The 17632-nt window shown below is 38.4% G+C and overlaps 1 protein-coding gene across 1 annotated transcript in view; it reads left to right on the forward strand.

Annotated features, from left to right (window-relative positions):
- The window catches only part of GLDC (glycine decarboxylase), a 118805-nt gene that overhangs the window by 94891 nt on the left and 6282 nt on the right, over positions 1-17632 (forward strand). The window contains exons 21-22 of the mRNA XM_001371698.4: positions 5288-5399; positions 15205-15300. Coding sequence (XP_001371735.2) covers positions 5288-5399; positions 15205-15300 — 208 coding nt within the window. The remainder of the gene's footprint in view (positions 1-5287; positions 5400-15204; positions 15301-17632) is intronic.

Consider the following 17632-nt stretch of genomic DNA (forward strand, 5'->3'; position numbering starts at 1 on the left):
ATATGATTATTGATGCCTTTGATTTCTTCATCTGAAAATTGCTTGTTTATATCCTCTGACCATTTGTCAATTAGAGAATGACTTGTATTCTTACAAATTTTACTTAGTTCTCTATAAATTTAAGAAATTAGACCTTCATCAGAGAAATTTGTTACAAAATTTTTTCTCAGTTTGTTGTTTCCCTTTTAATATTGGTTATATTAGTTTTGTTTGTACAAAAGCCTTTTATATTTAATATAATCAAAATAAAATAAAATAAAATAATCAAATCAAATCAAAAGAATAAAAAAACTTAATATAATCAAAATTATTCATTTTACATCTTATAATACTCTATCGCATGTTTAGTCATAAGTTCTTCCCTTCTCCAAAGAGCTACCAGGTAAACTATTTGGCTTTCTCTTAATTTAGTTATCGTATTACTCTTTATATCTAAATCATATATCTATTTTAACTTTATCTTGGAATGTTTTCCAATTTTTCTAGCAGTTTTTGTTAAATAGTGAGTTCTTATTCCCAAAGCTGGGATCTTTTAGTTTATCAAACACTAGATTGTTAAAGTCATTTACCTCTTTATATTGAGTATCCAATCTACTTCCCTGATCTTCTTAGCCAGTATCAGATTGTTTTGATGATTGCTACTTTGTAATATAGCTTGAGATCTGGTATTGCTAGGTCACCTTCCTTCACTTTTTTTTTTCATTAGTTCCCTTGTTAGTCTTCTTTTATTCTTTCAGATGAATTTTTAAATTGTTTTTTTCTAGTTCTATGAAATAATTATTTGGTAGTTTGATTGGTATGGTACTGAATAAATTAATTTAGTAGAATTGTAATTTTTATTATATTAGCTTGACCTATCCATGAACAATTAATATTTTCCCAATTATCTAGGTCTGACTTTATGTGAAAAATATTTTGTAATTGCATTCATATAATTCCCATGTTTGCCTTGGCAAGTAAATTCCCTGGTATTTTATATTGTTTAGAGTGATTTTTAAATGGAATTTCTCCTTCTAACTCTCACTGCTGGTCTTTTTTTGATAATATATAGAAATGCTGATGATTTATATGGATTTATTTTGTATCCTGCAACTTTACAAAGGTTATTAATTATTTCAACTAGTTTTTTAGTTGATTCTCTAGTATTCTTTTAAGTATACCATCATATCATCTGCAAAGAGTGACCAATTGAGTATTTTCTTTTTTGAGTTTCTGGGTGTCTTTTTCCATTTGGGTGATCTTTCATAATTTTTTTGATTTTCTTGCATTACTCTTATTTTCTTCCTAACTTTTCCTCCAGTCCTCTCATTTGGTTTTGGAGGTTTTTTTTTTTATTTTTAAAAAACCTCTTCCAAAAGCTCTTTTTGAGCTTGTTTCATTTATTATATTTCTTTGCTGTTTTTGAAGTAGACATTTTAACTTCATTTTCCTCTGAATTTGCAGCTATCAATACTTGGGATGCTAGGTCAATTTTCAGGACTTTTTGTGTTTGTTTTGTTGTGGGCCCTAGTTATTCTAGTTTTATGATCCAGGATCTGATGTAATCCCCAGTTTCCCCTTTCAAGCCCCAGTCTACTGTTGATGTTAGGTGCCCCAACTAGAGCCACTGCAACTGCAAGCAGATAGTTTTCCTCCTCCTATGGTAGCAATCACAGTGTATTTCTTCCTCTCTTCTTCTCTCCCACTTCTGGAGCCTGGAATAGAGTAGGCATCCAATTTGCATTCCTTAGTTCTCCAAACTCCTTCACCGGTCAAGAGTGAGGCTTGAAGTCCTGCCTTTAGGGTTTGATGCTACCATAGACATAGCTGTTTCTAGTGCCCTCCATCTGCTGATTCCAGTGATATTCTACTGGATGTAAGCTCCAGGGCTCAGTAAAGAAGGTTATGTTGACAGTCTTGCTCTTAGAGGTTGCCTTATTGATTCCATAGTTTGCTCTGTTCCTGTCTCCAGGGTTTGTGGTGGTAGGACTGAGGTCATTGAATTTAGAAACCTTCTTCCCTAGTTGTACCTGGATATTAGCTTCACTCTTGACTACTGTGTGTTTTTGCCTCTTTTAGCATTGATTCTGTGGAATTATTTTTGGTTGTTTGTGGGGGGGTATTAGGAGGTTGAGGAAGATTCATGCCCTTCTCTGTCATCTCCCTGCATTGCATCCCCTGTTTATTTTCTTATAAGATGTATGTCACCTATTTGCCATTTTAAAGTAATATTGCTTTCTAGCTGTGTGAGCCTGGGCAAGACACTCAACTCTGATTGTGTAGCTCTTGCCATTGTTTTGTCTTTGAACTAATACTAAGACAGAAAGTAAGGGTTTTTGGTGGTGGTTTTGGTATTTTTAAGTAATACGTATGTTTATGGGTGCTAGACTAGATTGCCTCTGACATCTCTTTCCCAGATCTAAATTTGTGACCTTGTGTCCCTTTCACTCTCATGGCATCCCTTGGGCAAAATAATTTAGGTAGCCTTGCTTATCATGAAGACCTTATTTTAGACTAAGTTTTTGCTCATTTTTTTACCATGGCCCTCTTTGGCAGTCTGGTCAAACCTATGAACCCATTCTAAAATCAAGTTCTTAAATGCCTCAAAAATAAACTATATAGTATTAAAAAATCAATTCTATTAAATATAGTTATCAAAATAGTTTTAGAACCCACAAATTCACGGATCCCAGGTTAAGAATCTTTGCTTAGATGATAATGAAAAGACCATTAAGTACTGCAGAAGTTTTTATATTTTTTTCTTTGCCTTAATTTATTCCCCTTGTATCCCCAGAGATGTGGAGCTGCAATCACTTGAATAATTAAACTCTGACTAGGAACTTTGCCTTTTTTGTTTGAAAAAATAAAATGAAAGAGCTTATTGGAACCCTTGTGAATTACATTTGTTTTTTATTTATAAGTCATCCTGTGCAATCTTTTAACTACATTGCCTCACTAACTGGTTAGTTAATGCAACCTTCTGCCAACAGATGATGAAAAAATAGCTTCTTGTTATTCTGTAAGAACCTTTCCCACAAAAATCTTGTGAGGTAGATAGCATAAAAATTATAAACCTCCCTTTCCCATTTTACAGATTAAATGAGTACCTTATTCCAGTCAGTAAGTGTCCAGAGTCCTAATACTTAACCCAAGACTTCTGAATCTTAAGTTCAGAGCTCTTTCTCTTACTCTGGTGAGACCCTTTCATTTGAAACAAATCATTGTCGGTGGTCCCTGAAAAGTGCTGAAGTATTCCCCGATTTAGAGGTATTAACTTGTATCTTTAGCATCTAGCTAACTAACCAACTCCTACTCTTTTTTAAAAAGGATTTTATTGGGTGTGTTTTATATAATTTCAATTTCCCAATAATCTCCATTTATCCACCTTCCCCTTAAAAAAAAAAAGGCTTGCCTCTCTGCCTCCAGGAACCAAGAGAGGGAAACTGAAAATGAGGGCTGGAAAGCACTAAATATCAACTTCATAATATCTAGCCCTTCCTCCCATTCTATCTCCTATACCGATAGCCCATGAGTTCCTTTGAAAAATAACAGCATTTCAATGTAATTTGTTTGTTTAGCAGTCCTATGCATTTTGTTTTGCTTTTAAAAGTATAATCCTTTTATGTTGCATTTTAAAACCTTCTGAAAAGGGGTCCATAGTCATCATTAGACTATCCAAAGGACTTCATGGTATGTGGAAGCCTACGCTGAGTCTTAGTAAGATAAAACTCTTCTTTTTCTGAAAATATGAATAGATGAAGAGAGCCGCCTCATCTGGGAATCTTGTATATGAGAGAAATCAGAGATTCATTCATTTTTAGAGGCAGTTAGGTACCCTAGTGCTCTATCCACTAGAGTAGGGAAGACCTGAATTCAAATATGGTCTTAGAAAATTATTGTTTGAATTATCCTGGACAAGTGACTTAACTGTTGCCTGCCTCAGTAAAATGGGGACAATAATAGCACCTACCACCCAGAATTGTTGTAAGGATCTAATAGTACTTGCCAATTCCTTAGCACAGTGCCTGGTATATGGTGAATATTTAACAAATGCTGGTTTCCTTCTTCCCTCCCTCTTTCCCTTGTCACTCTCTTCTTTTGTCTTCCTTCCCCCATATGAAAGTTAACTTTTATCATATGCTTTGCTATAAACTCAGCAGTTACAAAATTTTAATTGCTTTTAGTATTGGAAGGTACTGGCCTATAATTAGTAACTTATCACGAGTGATCCTGTGTCTGGGTGATCTAGAGATAATTATTTATCAGTCAGTAGCATTTATGAAGCATAGTCTATGCAGAGCACTGTCTGTACTCTCAGATAATCTGGAAAGAGAATCAAAAGGATGATAAAACAGGTCAATTGGTGATCCAGATTCAATGAATTTCCTTTAAGGAGACGTTGCTTACACATGAAAGAATGTTTATCAGATTGGAGGATTTCATTGATGTACCAGGAGAGCTCGTTAAAAAAAAAAATCTAACTTTAGTAACCTGCAAAGTTGGTCTAGATCCATGCTGGTGAAGCCTGGCACAGATTCTGCGACAGCAGGGGGAGGGCTGCTCTGTTCCCCCTCTCCACAGTGCCCAAGGACATTTTTTGCATGACCTGGCCCTCTGTCTAGCCACCCAATATGAGCATCTCCTCCCTCTGCTGTCTAGGGTAATGCAGGGGGCTCACAGGCCCTTTGAAGTTGCACTATGGGCACACAATCTCAAAAATGTTCACCAACATGGTATAGGTGTACATAACTCATCCTTGCACCTCAAAAATAATAATAAACTTCTCATTGCTTATGAACAAATCTTTCCTCAAAGGTAATACAGTAATAATAATTCCATTATTTTTATGATTCAGTCTCCATAACTTTGTGACTATCTATGACTTAATCTCTATAACTACTAACTTTGTGAGACAATATTTGTAAAACACTTCACAAACCTAAAAATACTCTTCCCCCCCCCCCCCCATCTTAGAATCAATACTATGAGTTGGTTCCAAGGTGGAAGAGTGGAAAAGGTTAGGGCAATGGGAGTTAAGTGACTTGCCCAGGGACACATAACTAGGAAGTATCTGAAGTCACATTTGAACCCAGGACCTCCTGTCTCTAGGTTGGCTCTCTATCCACTGAGCCAACTAGCTGTGCCCCCCCCCCCCACTCCAAATTCAATGCTAACTGCTATTATGGTTATTTTAAGTGTGGCCTGAATAGAGATAGTTCCCTTTGTGGGGAGGGAGATAGAGGTGGAATTTATGTGGATTCTTTGGTGATGCCTTTGATGTTCTGTGACCATTTTGCTTCCATTGCAGATGATGGGAAGCAGGGGCCTCAAGCATGCCACAGAGATTGCTATACTGAATGCTAATTATATGGCTAAGAGATTGGAAAAGCATTATAAGGTTCTTTTTAGAGGTGCAAGAGGTAAGTGTCAATTATACCAGGTGGCTCAGAGTTGTGATCTATTATGTCTACTGAGATACTGGGTTTTGGGCTGTGATCAAGGGGTCAGCCATTGGGAAGGAAGGTCACTGCACAATTTTGATGTGCTGCAGATATTCAGGAGTGACCTGAAGCACTTTTTGAGGCTTCAAGCTAAAAAGCATCTTATGGATCATTTAGTCCAACCCCTTTATTTAACAAATAAGGAAACTGAGATACAGAGAGGTGTCTTATCTCAGGTATTTTTTAATTCACTCGTTTGATTTTTTTCTGAGCTCATTTTGAATTTTGTTGGCAAAGGTACTAGAGGGATTTGTCATTTCCTTCTCTAACTCATTTTACAGATGAGGAAACCGAAGTAAATGAGATTCAGTGACTTGCCCAAGGTCACTCAGCTAGTATAATATCTGAGGCTGGATTCAAAATCACATAGAAGATTCTCTCTGACTCCAGATCTGGCATTCTATCCATCTATATGCCTTTTTACAAAGTAGTAAAGGATAGTAAGTTGTAGAGTTGGGATCCATAGAATAATAGATTTTGAACTGTCTGGGATCTTTAAGGTCATTGAGTACAATTCTCTCATTTTGCAGATGAGAAAACTGAGGATTATAGAGGCTATATAGATTGGTAGGTAGGTAGATAAGTAGATAGGTAAACAGGTAGGTAGATAGATAAGTAGAGAGATAAAGAGGTAGGTAGTTAGATAAGTAAATAGATAAATAGGTAGGTAGGTAGATGTGTAAACAGGTAGGTAGGTAGATAGATAAGTAAATAGATAAATAGGTAGGGAGGCAGATAGTTAGGCAGCTGGCTAGGTAGCTGGATAGAACAATCATTTAAGGAGAAGCTAAGTAGTGTAGCAGAGTGCCAGCATGGAGTTGAGAAGTCTGACCTAAAAATCCAGCCTCAGATGGTTACTAGCTGTGTGTCCTTAGATAAGTCGCTTAATTCCTGTTTGACTTAGGTTCCTCATCTGTAAAATGGAGATAGTAATTGTTCCTTTCACCTAAGGTTGTTGAAGGATTAAATGAGGTAATCGTAAAGCCCTTAGCACAATGCTTGGTGCATAGTAAGCACTATCTAAATGTTAGTTATGATGATGATGATGATGATGATGATGATGTATTAATTGCTTACCATGTGCCAGGTATTGTGCTAAATGCTGAGGACAGAAATACAAGCAAAAAAAAAAATAGTACCTTCCCTCAAGGAGCTTACATTTTGATAGGGAAAACAATACTTAAAGGGGGAGCTTGAAAGAATGTGGAAAAGTAGAGCAAGGGGATAGAACCAGGAGTAAAGTCACTGTAGCCTGGGCACCTCGGAGGAAATGTTCCAGGTTAGGGACTCATCTCATGGAATATAGGCCTCTGGGTAGAGACAGCTCTAGGATAGGAAGAGAAGGTATGTGGCTTGCTGAGTGACACACAGCTTGTTTGTGTATGGGGCAGGATTTGAACCCAGACATTCCTAATTCCAGGTCCAGTGCTCGATCCCCCACTACACAATGCTGCCCCTTACTTTGACCATTGGCCCGTTGAGTCCAAATCCAGTGTTCTTCCCCTACTTTGTACTGCCTCCTTCTCCCATTAAGTAGGGCAGAAGAATGGCATGACTCTATCCCTGCAGAAGAAAGATTAATGTGGCAGAGGCATAAAGGATGGATTGGAGCAGTTGGCAAAGAGAAATGAGACCAATCAGGAGGCTATTGCAATAGTCCAAGTAGGTGGTAATTAGGGCCGAGTCAGTGGCAGCTGCGAGAAGGGAACAGATGTGCGAGATGCTGCAGAGGAAGAATCAGTAAGGCTTGGTGTCTCAGAGAGGGAGGGAGGAACAAATCACACTGAGGCTGTTAACCTACGAGACGTGGTTCTCACCCTCACAGTCAGTAAGAGAGGCAAGTTAGGCAGAGAGATGAGCTCAGGTTGGACTTTGAAGTGTGCTGGGACATTTGGCAGGAGCTGAAGATGCCTGTTGGTGCTTGGGGAAGAGGTTGGGCTGGAGATTGATTCAGGAATCACCTGCACAGAGACTGAAAGCATTTATTAAATACTTACATTGTGCTACATTTTGGGCATACAAAAAAAGTAAAGACTGTCTGCTTTTATGAAAATTACACTCTAATGGAGGTGAACACACAAAGAAGAAGTAGTGCCTAAGGGGAGGGGGAGTACTTTGGTTGGGAAAGTCAAGGGTTGGGGAATGGGGGCCATACTGGAGTAGACTGACACTTCTATCCAGGAACAATGGCTGAGTTGATTTAAGATTGGCTTGTCTTCCACCCTCCATCCCTCCCTCCCTCCCTCCCTCCCTTCCTTCCTTCCTTCCTTCCTTCCTTCCTTCCTTCCTTCCTTCCTTCCTTCCTTCCTTCCTTCCTTCCTTCCTTCCTTCCTTCCTTCCTTCCTTCCTTCCTTCCTTCCTTCCTTCTAAAATCCAAAGATGTTTAATTTTCCAATTATATATAACAATAACATTTTTTTTTAAAAACCCTTACCTTCCATCTTGGAGTCAATACTGTGTATTGTTTCCAAGGCAGAAGAGTGGTAAGGGCTAGGCAATGGGGGTCAAGTGACTTGCCCAGGGTCACACAGCTAGGAAGTGGCTGATGCTAGATTTGAACCTAGGACCTCCCGTCTCTAGGGCTGACTCTTAATCCACTGAGCTACCCAGCTGCCCCCAACAATAACATTTTTAAGACCTTTATCTTCCATCTTAAAATCAATACGGTGTATCGGTTCCAAGGCAAAAGAGTGGTAAGGGCTAGGCAATGGGGGTTAAGTGACTTGCCCAGGGTCACATAGCTAGAAGTGTCTAAGGCCAAATTTGAACCAAGAACTCCTGCCTCGGGACTTGGATCTCAATGCACTGCCCAGCTTCCCCCAATAATAATTTTTAACATATAGTCTCCAAAATTACAAGATCCAAATTGCTTCCCTCCCTCCCTTCCCTATCACTTGGAGATGGTAAGTAATTTGATGCAAAATACACTTCCATATTGGTTATTGTTGTAAGAGCACATTCATATAAAACACAAACCTCAAAATAAGAATATAAATTCACTGCTGTGAAAGACAGTATGCGTTGATCCTCCATCTGACTCCAACAATTCTTCCTCTTGAGGTGGATTGCATCCCCCATCATAAGTCCTCCCGAACTGTCCCATATCATTGCATTACTGAGAGCAGCCAAGTTTTTACTCTTGATCATCAGCCAATATTGCCATTGCTTTGTACAGTGTGCTCCTGGCTTTGCTTATTCATCTCTGCATTAGTTCATGTAGATTTTTCCAGCTTTTTCTGAAATCATCTTACTCATCAGTTCTTATAGCACAATAATATCCCACCAGCCATTTCCCCTCAATTTCTAATTCTTTGCCATCACAAAAAGAGCAGTTATAAATATTTTTGTACAAGTAGGTCCTTTTTGCTTTTTTTTAATTATCTCTTTGGGATGCAGATCCAGTAGTGGTATTACAGGATCAAAGGGTATGTTCAATTTTGTGGTCCTTTGGACATGGTTCCAAATTGCCCTCTAGAATGGTTGGATCCGTTCACAGCTCCACCAACAATACATTAGTGTCCCAGTTTTTTGCCTTATGTTTTTAGAACTCAGGGGTGGGGAAGGGAAAAAGGAAAGGTTATTGAGGGAGTGTTGTGAGGTTAGGAGATAGGGATGACTGGGTCTTTTCTTGTAATAATGTTCTAGGAGGGATTCACTATGGGAGTTAATCAATACTGTGTATTGATTCCAAGGCAGAAGAAGGGTAGGGGCTACGCAATGGGAGCTAAGTGACTTGTCCAGAGTTGTACAGCTAGGAAGTGTCTGAGGCCAGATTTAAACCCAAGATCTCTTGTCTCTAGGTCTGGCTTTCACTCCACAGAGCTACCTTGCTGTCTCGTAACTAGTGTTTCATTTTTCTTTTCTTTTAAAAAATTTAATTTTGTTATGTAAAATGTACTTCCATATTGGTCACTGGTGTAAGAGCACACTCATTTATAACCAAAACCTCAGAATAAAATCATACACTGATGTGAAAGTTAGTATGCTTTGATTAACATCCATCTGACTCCAACAGTTCTTTCTTTAGATCAGCTGGCTACGATATATCAGGCAGTGTGCCAGGCTCTGAATACACAAAGTCAAAAATCAAACAATATCTTCCCACATGGAGTTTCCTTTGCAAGAGTCAGAGATGAGGAAGGGGTACATTCCGGGTATGGGCAGAGACTGTGTAAAGGCAAGGAGATGGGAGATATAGTGTTACTGCAGGGAGAACAGTGAGCAGACCAGTATGGCTGAAACACATTACACGTACAAGAGAGTCATAGGAGATTAGTTTGGAAAGGTAAGCTGGGAACGTACTCTGAAAGGCTTTAAATGGCCAGCAGGGGAAGTTTGGATTTTATTTATTTATTTGTTAATTTTAAGTGAGTTTGTAGTTTATCCTAGGGGTCACAGGGTCCCATTGGAGCTTATTGAGTAGAGGTGTAATATTTACATATGTGTGTGTGTATAGGTGCCATATATAGGTGTCAAATATATGTGATATGTATATATACATATATGTGTATACACACATATAAAATCTAGTCACACTTGAGCTTCAGGAATATTGCTTTCGTAGCTGTGTAGAGGACAGATTGATGAAGGGAGAGATTAGAGTCAGGGAGACCAATTAGGAGGCTGTTGTAATATTTGAGGTGCTGAAGGCTTGAAGGGAGACATTCCTGAGATCAGGTTTTTTGACTTGGAGTCCTGTTCTTGGTCCATCATTCCATGGCAGCTATCCTCATTGATTATCTTTTTGTTGAATGGTGGAGCTAGAAGCTTGATTGTATGACTAGGTTGAGAAGAGAGTGGATAGAGAAGAAAGTACAAGCATTAGGTATTTTATCTATTAAGAAATTTGGCAGGGAAAATGAACAGAGAGAGGAAATGGTAACTGGATAGAATAGAAAGGCCAACAGGTGGTTTTTGTCCCCCAGACTGAGCAGGAGAAAGCTTTTTTGTAGGTAGGTGGGAAGGAGGCATTGGATAGGAAAGAGTTGGAAGATTCGTGAAAAAGAGGGAACAATTGCTGGCTTAAGGACTCTGGGGAAATAATGGAGTCAAGGGCACAGGTTAAAGGGTTAGGCTTAGTGAGAAGGAAGGAAGGATATTCAGGAGAGAAGATGATTTGATTCTTTTGCTTCTCTGAATCTTCTGCTGATGCTGGGTTGTGTTTTTTTTTCTCTCCAAGTTTCTTTTTTGAGGTGATTTTATTTTATCTTATTCCTTTAATTCAAAGATATTTTATTGTCCCAATTACTTGTAATAATAATTTTCAACTTATATTTCCCAAAATTATAAGGTCCAAACTGACTCCATTCCTCCTTTCCCTCCCCACCCCATTTGGAGATGGTAAGCAATTTGATCTGGGCCATATGTTTATTATTATGATGCTGAGAAATTTTGAGGGAGAGAGCAAAGAAATTGAGAGAACTCACATAGGATGGCCTCGAAGTGAGGGAAAGCAACTTCTTAAAATAATTGAAAGAGGTGTAGTTATGGTTTGGAACTTTAGTGGAGAGGAACATGTTAGCAGGGCATGGGAAGAAGGCATTTCAATGGGGAAATATTCAATTAACAAGTATTTGCTTGATTGGGGCACTTTTACCCCTGGGCTTACCCAGGGCAGGGAGTGGGGTGAGTTGGCAGCATTTTCTACCAGTCTAGGATAATTAATAGCATTTAAAATTTAAATTTAAATGGATTAGTGATCCCAGATTTCACTGCTCAATCCTTATGTTTCAGAAACAGAAAATCTCTCATGTTTGGTCCGATGAGTATGCTTATTAATTAAACCATTTAAACCTCAACAGTTTAGAACATGAGAAAAATATAACCATGAAATTACCTCCAAAGGGCAAAAAAGTTCTTAATTAAATGTAGTTCTTGGCAAATGTTTTATGAGGAAAAAAAAACCTTTCAAAACGCATAGTAAAATGTTTGTTACATAAAGAACTTAATTTTTATTAGGAAGCTGGTTGTTTTCTTTATTCTCATCATATTTGTTTGCTATAAAAAAAGATTATTCTTCATTATGGATAACTACACAGCAGTAAGTAACATTTTAATGAAATCCCAGCTGGGCTTTTGTGAGCTGCCATGGCTGTCTTGGTAACTCACATCGAGTATGGTACTGGTAAGTCAGTCAGTCAGTCAATAAATATTTAAGCCCTAGCTATGTGCCATGTTCTAGGTACTGTGATCAGGAGAATCGGCTTTATTCATGACAGGGAATGCAGGCCTGCCAGGCTTTCAGCAAGACTTGCGAGGGACAGAAATATATTATGTAGGAATAGTGTTTGAAAGAGGAGACTGAATACATCACTTGGAAGGAGCACCCATAAAGGAAACGGTTCTTAAACAACAAACACCATTTCTGTGGATCCTAGCTGTCTTTTCCATCTGGGCTTCCAGTTGGTGGTAGTGGAAAGGGTGAGTTTTGTTTGGGTTCCAATGTTGTCTATACCATCAAATTTCTCAAACTGTGCCCATCCTAACAAAAATAGCCTCTTGGACAAAAATCAAGGAAAGACAAGAAGCCAGGCTCCATCTCCTGCAATCTGACAGCTCTGATGTTTTCCTGAGGCAAACCAGGATCACTGAACATGCCCTCCATCCATAATATCCTCCTGCCCCCTCTCCCCAGCCCTATCTCTCTTGGCTATTCCTATATATCTGCGTGTCTTCCCCTGGCTAGGCTATAAGCCCTAGAGAGAATCAATTCTTTTGTGGGAGCAGGGGGTCTTTGTATGCCTAGCATCGGACCCAGTGCTTCTGGGTTCTTGAGCTCAGCACATGGGAGATGCTCAATAAATGTTTGTCGATGATTCATATAGCACTTTGATATTTTCAAAGCACTTTACAAATAGATCATCTTTATTTTAGCAACAACCCTAGCTGTTGTTATTCATTCATTTCAGTCATGTCCAACTCTTTGTGAAGCCATTTGGCATTATCTTGGCAAAGATACTGGAGTGGCTTTCCACTTCCTTCTCCAGCTTATTTTATAGATGAGACAATTGAAGCAAACAGGGTTTAGTGACTGGCCCAGTATCATACATCTAGTATTTGAGGCTGGATTTGAACTCAGGAACATGTCTTCCTTTTTTTAAAAAACCCTTACCTTCCATCATATACAATCAATATTGTATATTGGTTCCAAGGCAGAAGAGTTGTAACAGCTAGGCAATGGGGGTCAAGTGACTTGCCCAGGGTCACATAGCTGGGAAGTGTTTGAGGTCAAATTTGAACCCAGGACCTCCCATCCCTAGGCCTGAATCTCAATCCACTGAGTCACCCAGTTTCGCCCACCTAATCTTCCTGATTACAGGTTTGGTCCTTTATCTACAGCTCCACAGGGGTACCCAACAATCATAAGTGATGGGATATTATTATTCCTATTTTATAGTAATTGAGGCTAAGGGAGGTGAAGTGGCCTATCCAGGCTCATGGAACCAGGAGCTACCTCAATTATAGACGGTTAGATTGTCAAAAAGTATCCCTATTGTAGAGAGCACCAAAAGATCATCCGGTTATTATTTTCCCCTCTTTCCATGGTATATGGAGTAGGGAGAGACAGAAGCTGTCATTCTGTAGTCACTGGAATGTGAAGACTTCAGAATGTGGGTTTCTGAAAGTCCCATCTGAGGCTCATTTGGAAGTTCCTTTTCGAAGATTCTTTCCCAAATCCCTGGCTCTGGTGCTGGGCTCTGAGAAGGGAGGAGGAAAGAAATGAGCAAAGCTGGTTTGGGTTCAGCTCTTGAAGGACTTTGGTTAGAAGGATGGTGCCTGGCCAGCCTACTGGGGCAGAGCCTCTAGCTTTCCCTGAATATCTGAGTGAGGGCAAGTTTCCCAGGTCAAAGGATGCAGTCCTTATGCTCAGGCATCGGAAATAACAGGCATGGAGTAGTGGTAAAGCTGGTGACTGGTTTTATAGGGTTCCATGGAAATCCTGAGTGCTGAACTGAATTGTTTTTCCCCCTCCCTCCTAGTATATTTCTGTTTTCTCCTCTTACTCCTCACTCACTGCCCCCTTGGCATTAGAGGACTTTAGGACTCGTCTGAGATCGGTTTGAGGTATAGTTTTACAAGACGATAGCCAGGCTTAACGACTTGTAAAAAATCAGCTATAGTTTGTAGTTATTTCTTAGTATAAAGTAGTCAGATATTGCAGGATTCTTCCTGCAGGTCCCTTGAATAATGGGCATTGCTCCACCTTCCTTTCATCAGAATCACATTCATAGGAGCATAAATCTAGAGATGGAAGAGCCTTTAGGAAGAGCCTTCTAGTCAAATCCCTTCGCTTTACAGATGGGGAGACTGAGGACTAAGGAAGAGAAATGACTTGCCTGAAGTCATCCAGGTAGTCAATGGTAGAGCTAAGATTGGAACCCTTTCCTACCAATACCTTCCAGAAGAGTGTTAATGCTGGTAAGAAGCACTATTTCTTCTGAGCAGTATTTTCAAGGATTTTCTGATGCCTCACAGGCAAAGTGAAAGGCTGCTGGGCTCCCTTAAGGACTGAGAAGACCAGTGTATTCTGCTTTATCAGTGAGTAAAGCCAAAGGTCAGCCATGCTTTCTAACAAGGATACAGTCTATTCTAATCCCGGGGAAATGTTTGCCTGGAAAGTTCTGTCAGTTATGCTGAGCCACTTTTGGGGCTCTACTTGGAGCTTACATCTAAATGTAATGGTACCAGTTTACGACCACTTTACCGTACCTGTATTTGTTTTTCTACGAATCCATCAGTTCAATCAGTCCATACTGCCTCCAGGAGCTTCCAGCTACATGTTAATGATGCAGTCCATGGCAAGGAATTTCAGTAAAGCTAATTAACCTCCAGCAAGCCTGGATCTGTGGGTTTGGCCTCATCAACGCTACTCTCTACTTCATTGTTTCCCAAAAAAGGCAGCATGGTGTCACCAGGGCTAGAACACTGGGTAACAGTAACAGCTGGCTTACTAGCTATGTGACCCTGGGCAAGCCCTGTATTCATGGGCAAGCCTCAGTTTCCCTGATTGTGAAATGAGGATTATAATAGCACTTGCTTCACATAATTATTAGGAGGTTCAAATGAGGTTTTATATATATATATATATATATATATATATATATATATAGTGGTTAGCATAGTACCTGGCCCATAGTAGGTGCTTTAAAGATGCTTATTTCTTTTTTGTTCCCCAGCCCATAGCATGAATTAAGTTAATTAGAATATCAGTTATTTAGAATGCATTCTCTGGCTGGTAGTGTTATAGCAGAAAAAAAAAAGCTACTAGGTTTGGAATGAGATGACATGGGTTCAAATCCTAGCTTCTCTCTTCATACTTTATGTGACTTTGGGAAGTCACTTTTGAGGAAATTGTAGATTTTGAGACATGACCAGGTCAATGAATAAGGAAGAATGAATGAAAGTGGTAAATAGGATAACTGTAGGAGGAAGCTATGTTAAGTAATTATTGTGATAATTAAGCTATCATTGAATTTGTCTCTCCCATTAAATTGTGAATTCTTTGAATTCACAATTCAAGAACTGTCTTTTGCCTTTTTTGTGTTTTCATTGCTTAGTAGAGTGCTTAGCACATAGTAGGTATTAATAAATGCTTGTTGACTGACTAGCTTAAAGCTCAATTGGTTAAAGGTATATTTTAGAAAAAAAATTGTTATGCTATGCTAGGGATATTAGTTATTTATTTTCATAAAATAAGTTCGGGATGATCCATGTTCCTCAACAGGTTATGTGGCTCATGAATTTATTTTGGATACAAGACCCTTCAAAAAATCTGCAAATATTGAAGCTGTAGATGTTGCCAAGAGGCTCCAAGATTATGGTGAGTAATTTTCCAACATGGTTCCTGTTACTCTTCAAATTTGTAGTTTTTGTTATCTTAAGTAAATATAAAATGTTACATGCATATAAAAATGTTATATACTTATCTGTATAAAATGTTAGTTATGATGTTTAATTTGCACTAGAAGAGAATTCGTCCAAGGGCACCATTTTAAGTATGTTAGAATGCTTTAAGGATTATAGAGCATTTTATGTATATATATTAATTAATTTGTTTGTCACAAGAACCTGGGGAAGTACATGCTATTCATATCCCCATTTTATAGATGGTGAAACAGGCTCAGAGAGATTAAATGAGTTGTTTAATGTCACATAGCTACTAAGTAGTGAGGTGGGATTCAAACTCAAGTTTCCTTGACTCCAAATTCCATGTTTTTCCTACCATATCATGCTTTTTTCCCTACCAGTATCATCACCAAATCTAGCAAGGAACTTAATAGTAACAAAATTCATTTGGAAAAACAAAAGTTCTAAATAATTGGGAGAAATGATGAAAAGAAGTAGGCATGGAGGGGGAATAGCACTTCCAAACTGTATTATAAAGTAACAGGTAGTGTTTTAAAAAAACACCCCCAAACTTTATATTAAATTTCTTTGATAAAGGCTTGGTATACAAGATACATAAACAATTAATAAATGTATATGACTAATAGCCATTCCTCAAGAAATAAGTGGTCAAAGGATGTAAAAAAAGCATTCCTCAAAAGAATTACAGAGTATTCATAAGCATATGAAAGAATACTCCAAATCACTAATAATAAGAGAAATGCAAATCAAATGCAAATCAAAATAAACCCAAGGTTTCTCCTCACATCTTCTAAATTGTCAGAGATGACAAAAAATGGCAATAGTTTCTGTTGGAGGAGTTGTAGAATAATAGACATGCTAATACATTGTTGGTGGAGCTTTAAATGTTATAATAATTTTGGAAAATAATTGGAAATATGCAAATAAAATTTTTAATTTTTAAAATTTTCTCAGAGAATTTACCATATATCGACCTCCTCTTCTTCTTCCTATACATGCCCCCTCCAAAAAAGGGAAAAGATTAAGTGAGGATTTGGAACAAGGGCCATTACCCAGAAGGGGAAGAGGCCTCCTCCACCATAGCAAGGTTTTCCACCAGAACAAAGAAAGCAGCACTGTTTGCCTAGTTGTTTCTAGAGAAATACTCCTTGCTATCTTCCACATTGGGCTTGATAGTGTCTCTTCCAGGCTTCTAGCCTTCAGGATATACTTCTCCATGCTCATCTTTGTATTTTAATTTTTGAACCAGAGACATTACTACTTAGCTTAATGTTCCAAGTAAGTCACCAATAAGAAGAAAGTTTTAGAACCAAAATATTTATAGCAGCACATTTCGAGATAATAAAGATGTAGAAACAAAGTATATGTTCATTGGTTAGGGATTAGGTAAACAAAATATGGCATGTGAATATAATGGGATATTGCTGTGCTATAAGAAATGATGTTTGTGATGAATTTAGAGAAGCATGGAAAGAGCTCCATGAATTGATGCAGAATGAGGTAAGGGGAGACAAGAAAATAAAATATATAATAATTACAACAATGTAAATGGAAAGAACAAGCACACAAAAATCAAAAGTGACTAAAAAATTATGAAAATCAAACAGGACTAGAAAGAAGACATGAAAGACACTTTTTTTACCTACCTTTTTGTGGAGGTCGGAGGTCTACGTGAATTAAACATTTTGCCTGTTATCACACTTTTTCAATATATTGATGAGTTGCTCTGATTATTTTCCTCTTTAAAAATTTTTTTTCTTTGTTATATGGGATGGCTATCTTGGAGGGGAATAGAGAGAAATGCCAGGGATAATTATGATGATGCAAAAATTAGAACATATCAAAATTTTATTAAAAAAAACTAAACGAAAAGTAGTCATCTTTCTGCTTCAGGATTTTTATGAGATCTATAAATGGGGCCCATTTTGGTGCTTCATGTGATCCCTGCTCTCATCTAAGTGGCTACTCCTCTCACTCAATAGATTATAGCTCCTCCATGCGCTAGGTTGCCATGTTTTGCCAGTTGCTCTGGCTTAAAAAAAAAAAAAGGCAATCCTGAGTGGTCCACCTTCTGGCAATGAATCTCTCTAAACTTAGCTAGGTTAGTCCTCAGGTGATGGAAGTCCAGTCTGTTACCAGGTGCCTTTTCCATGCCTTTCTATGTTGCTTGAATATGCCAGGATTTATGCTTGCTCCACTGGCATAGTCCTGAAGATCCAGGGTCATTTCCATACTGTGTCACACCAAGGCATTTGCAGGGGAACTAGCGGGAAAATGTGTGTGAC

Source organism: Monodelphis domestica, chromosome 7 (genome assembly GCF_027887165.1).
Source record: "Monodelphis domestica isolate mMonDom1 chromosome 7, mMonDom1.pri, whole genome shotgun sequence".
NCBI lineage: Eukaryota > Metazoa > Chordata > Mammalia > Didelphimorphia > Didelphidae > Monodelphis > Monodelphis domestica.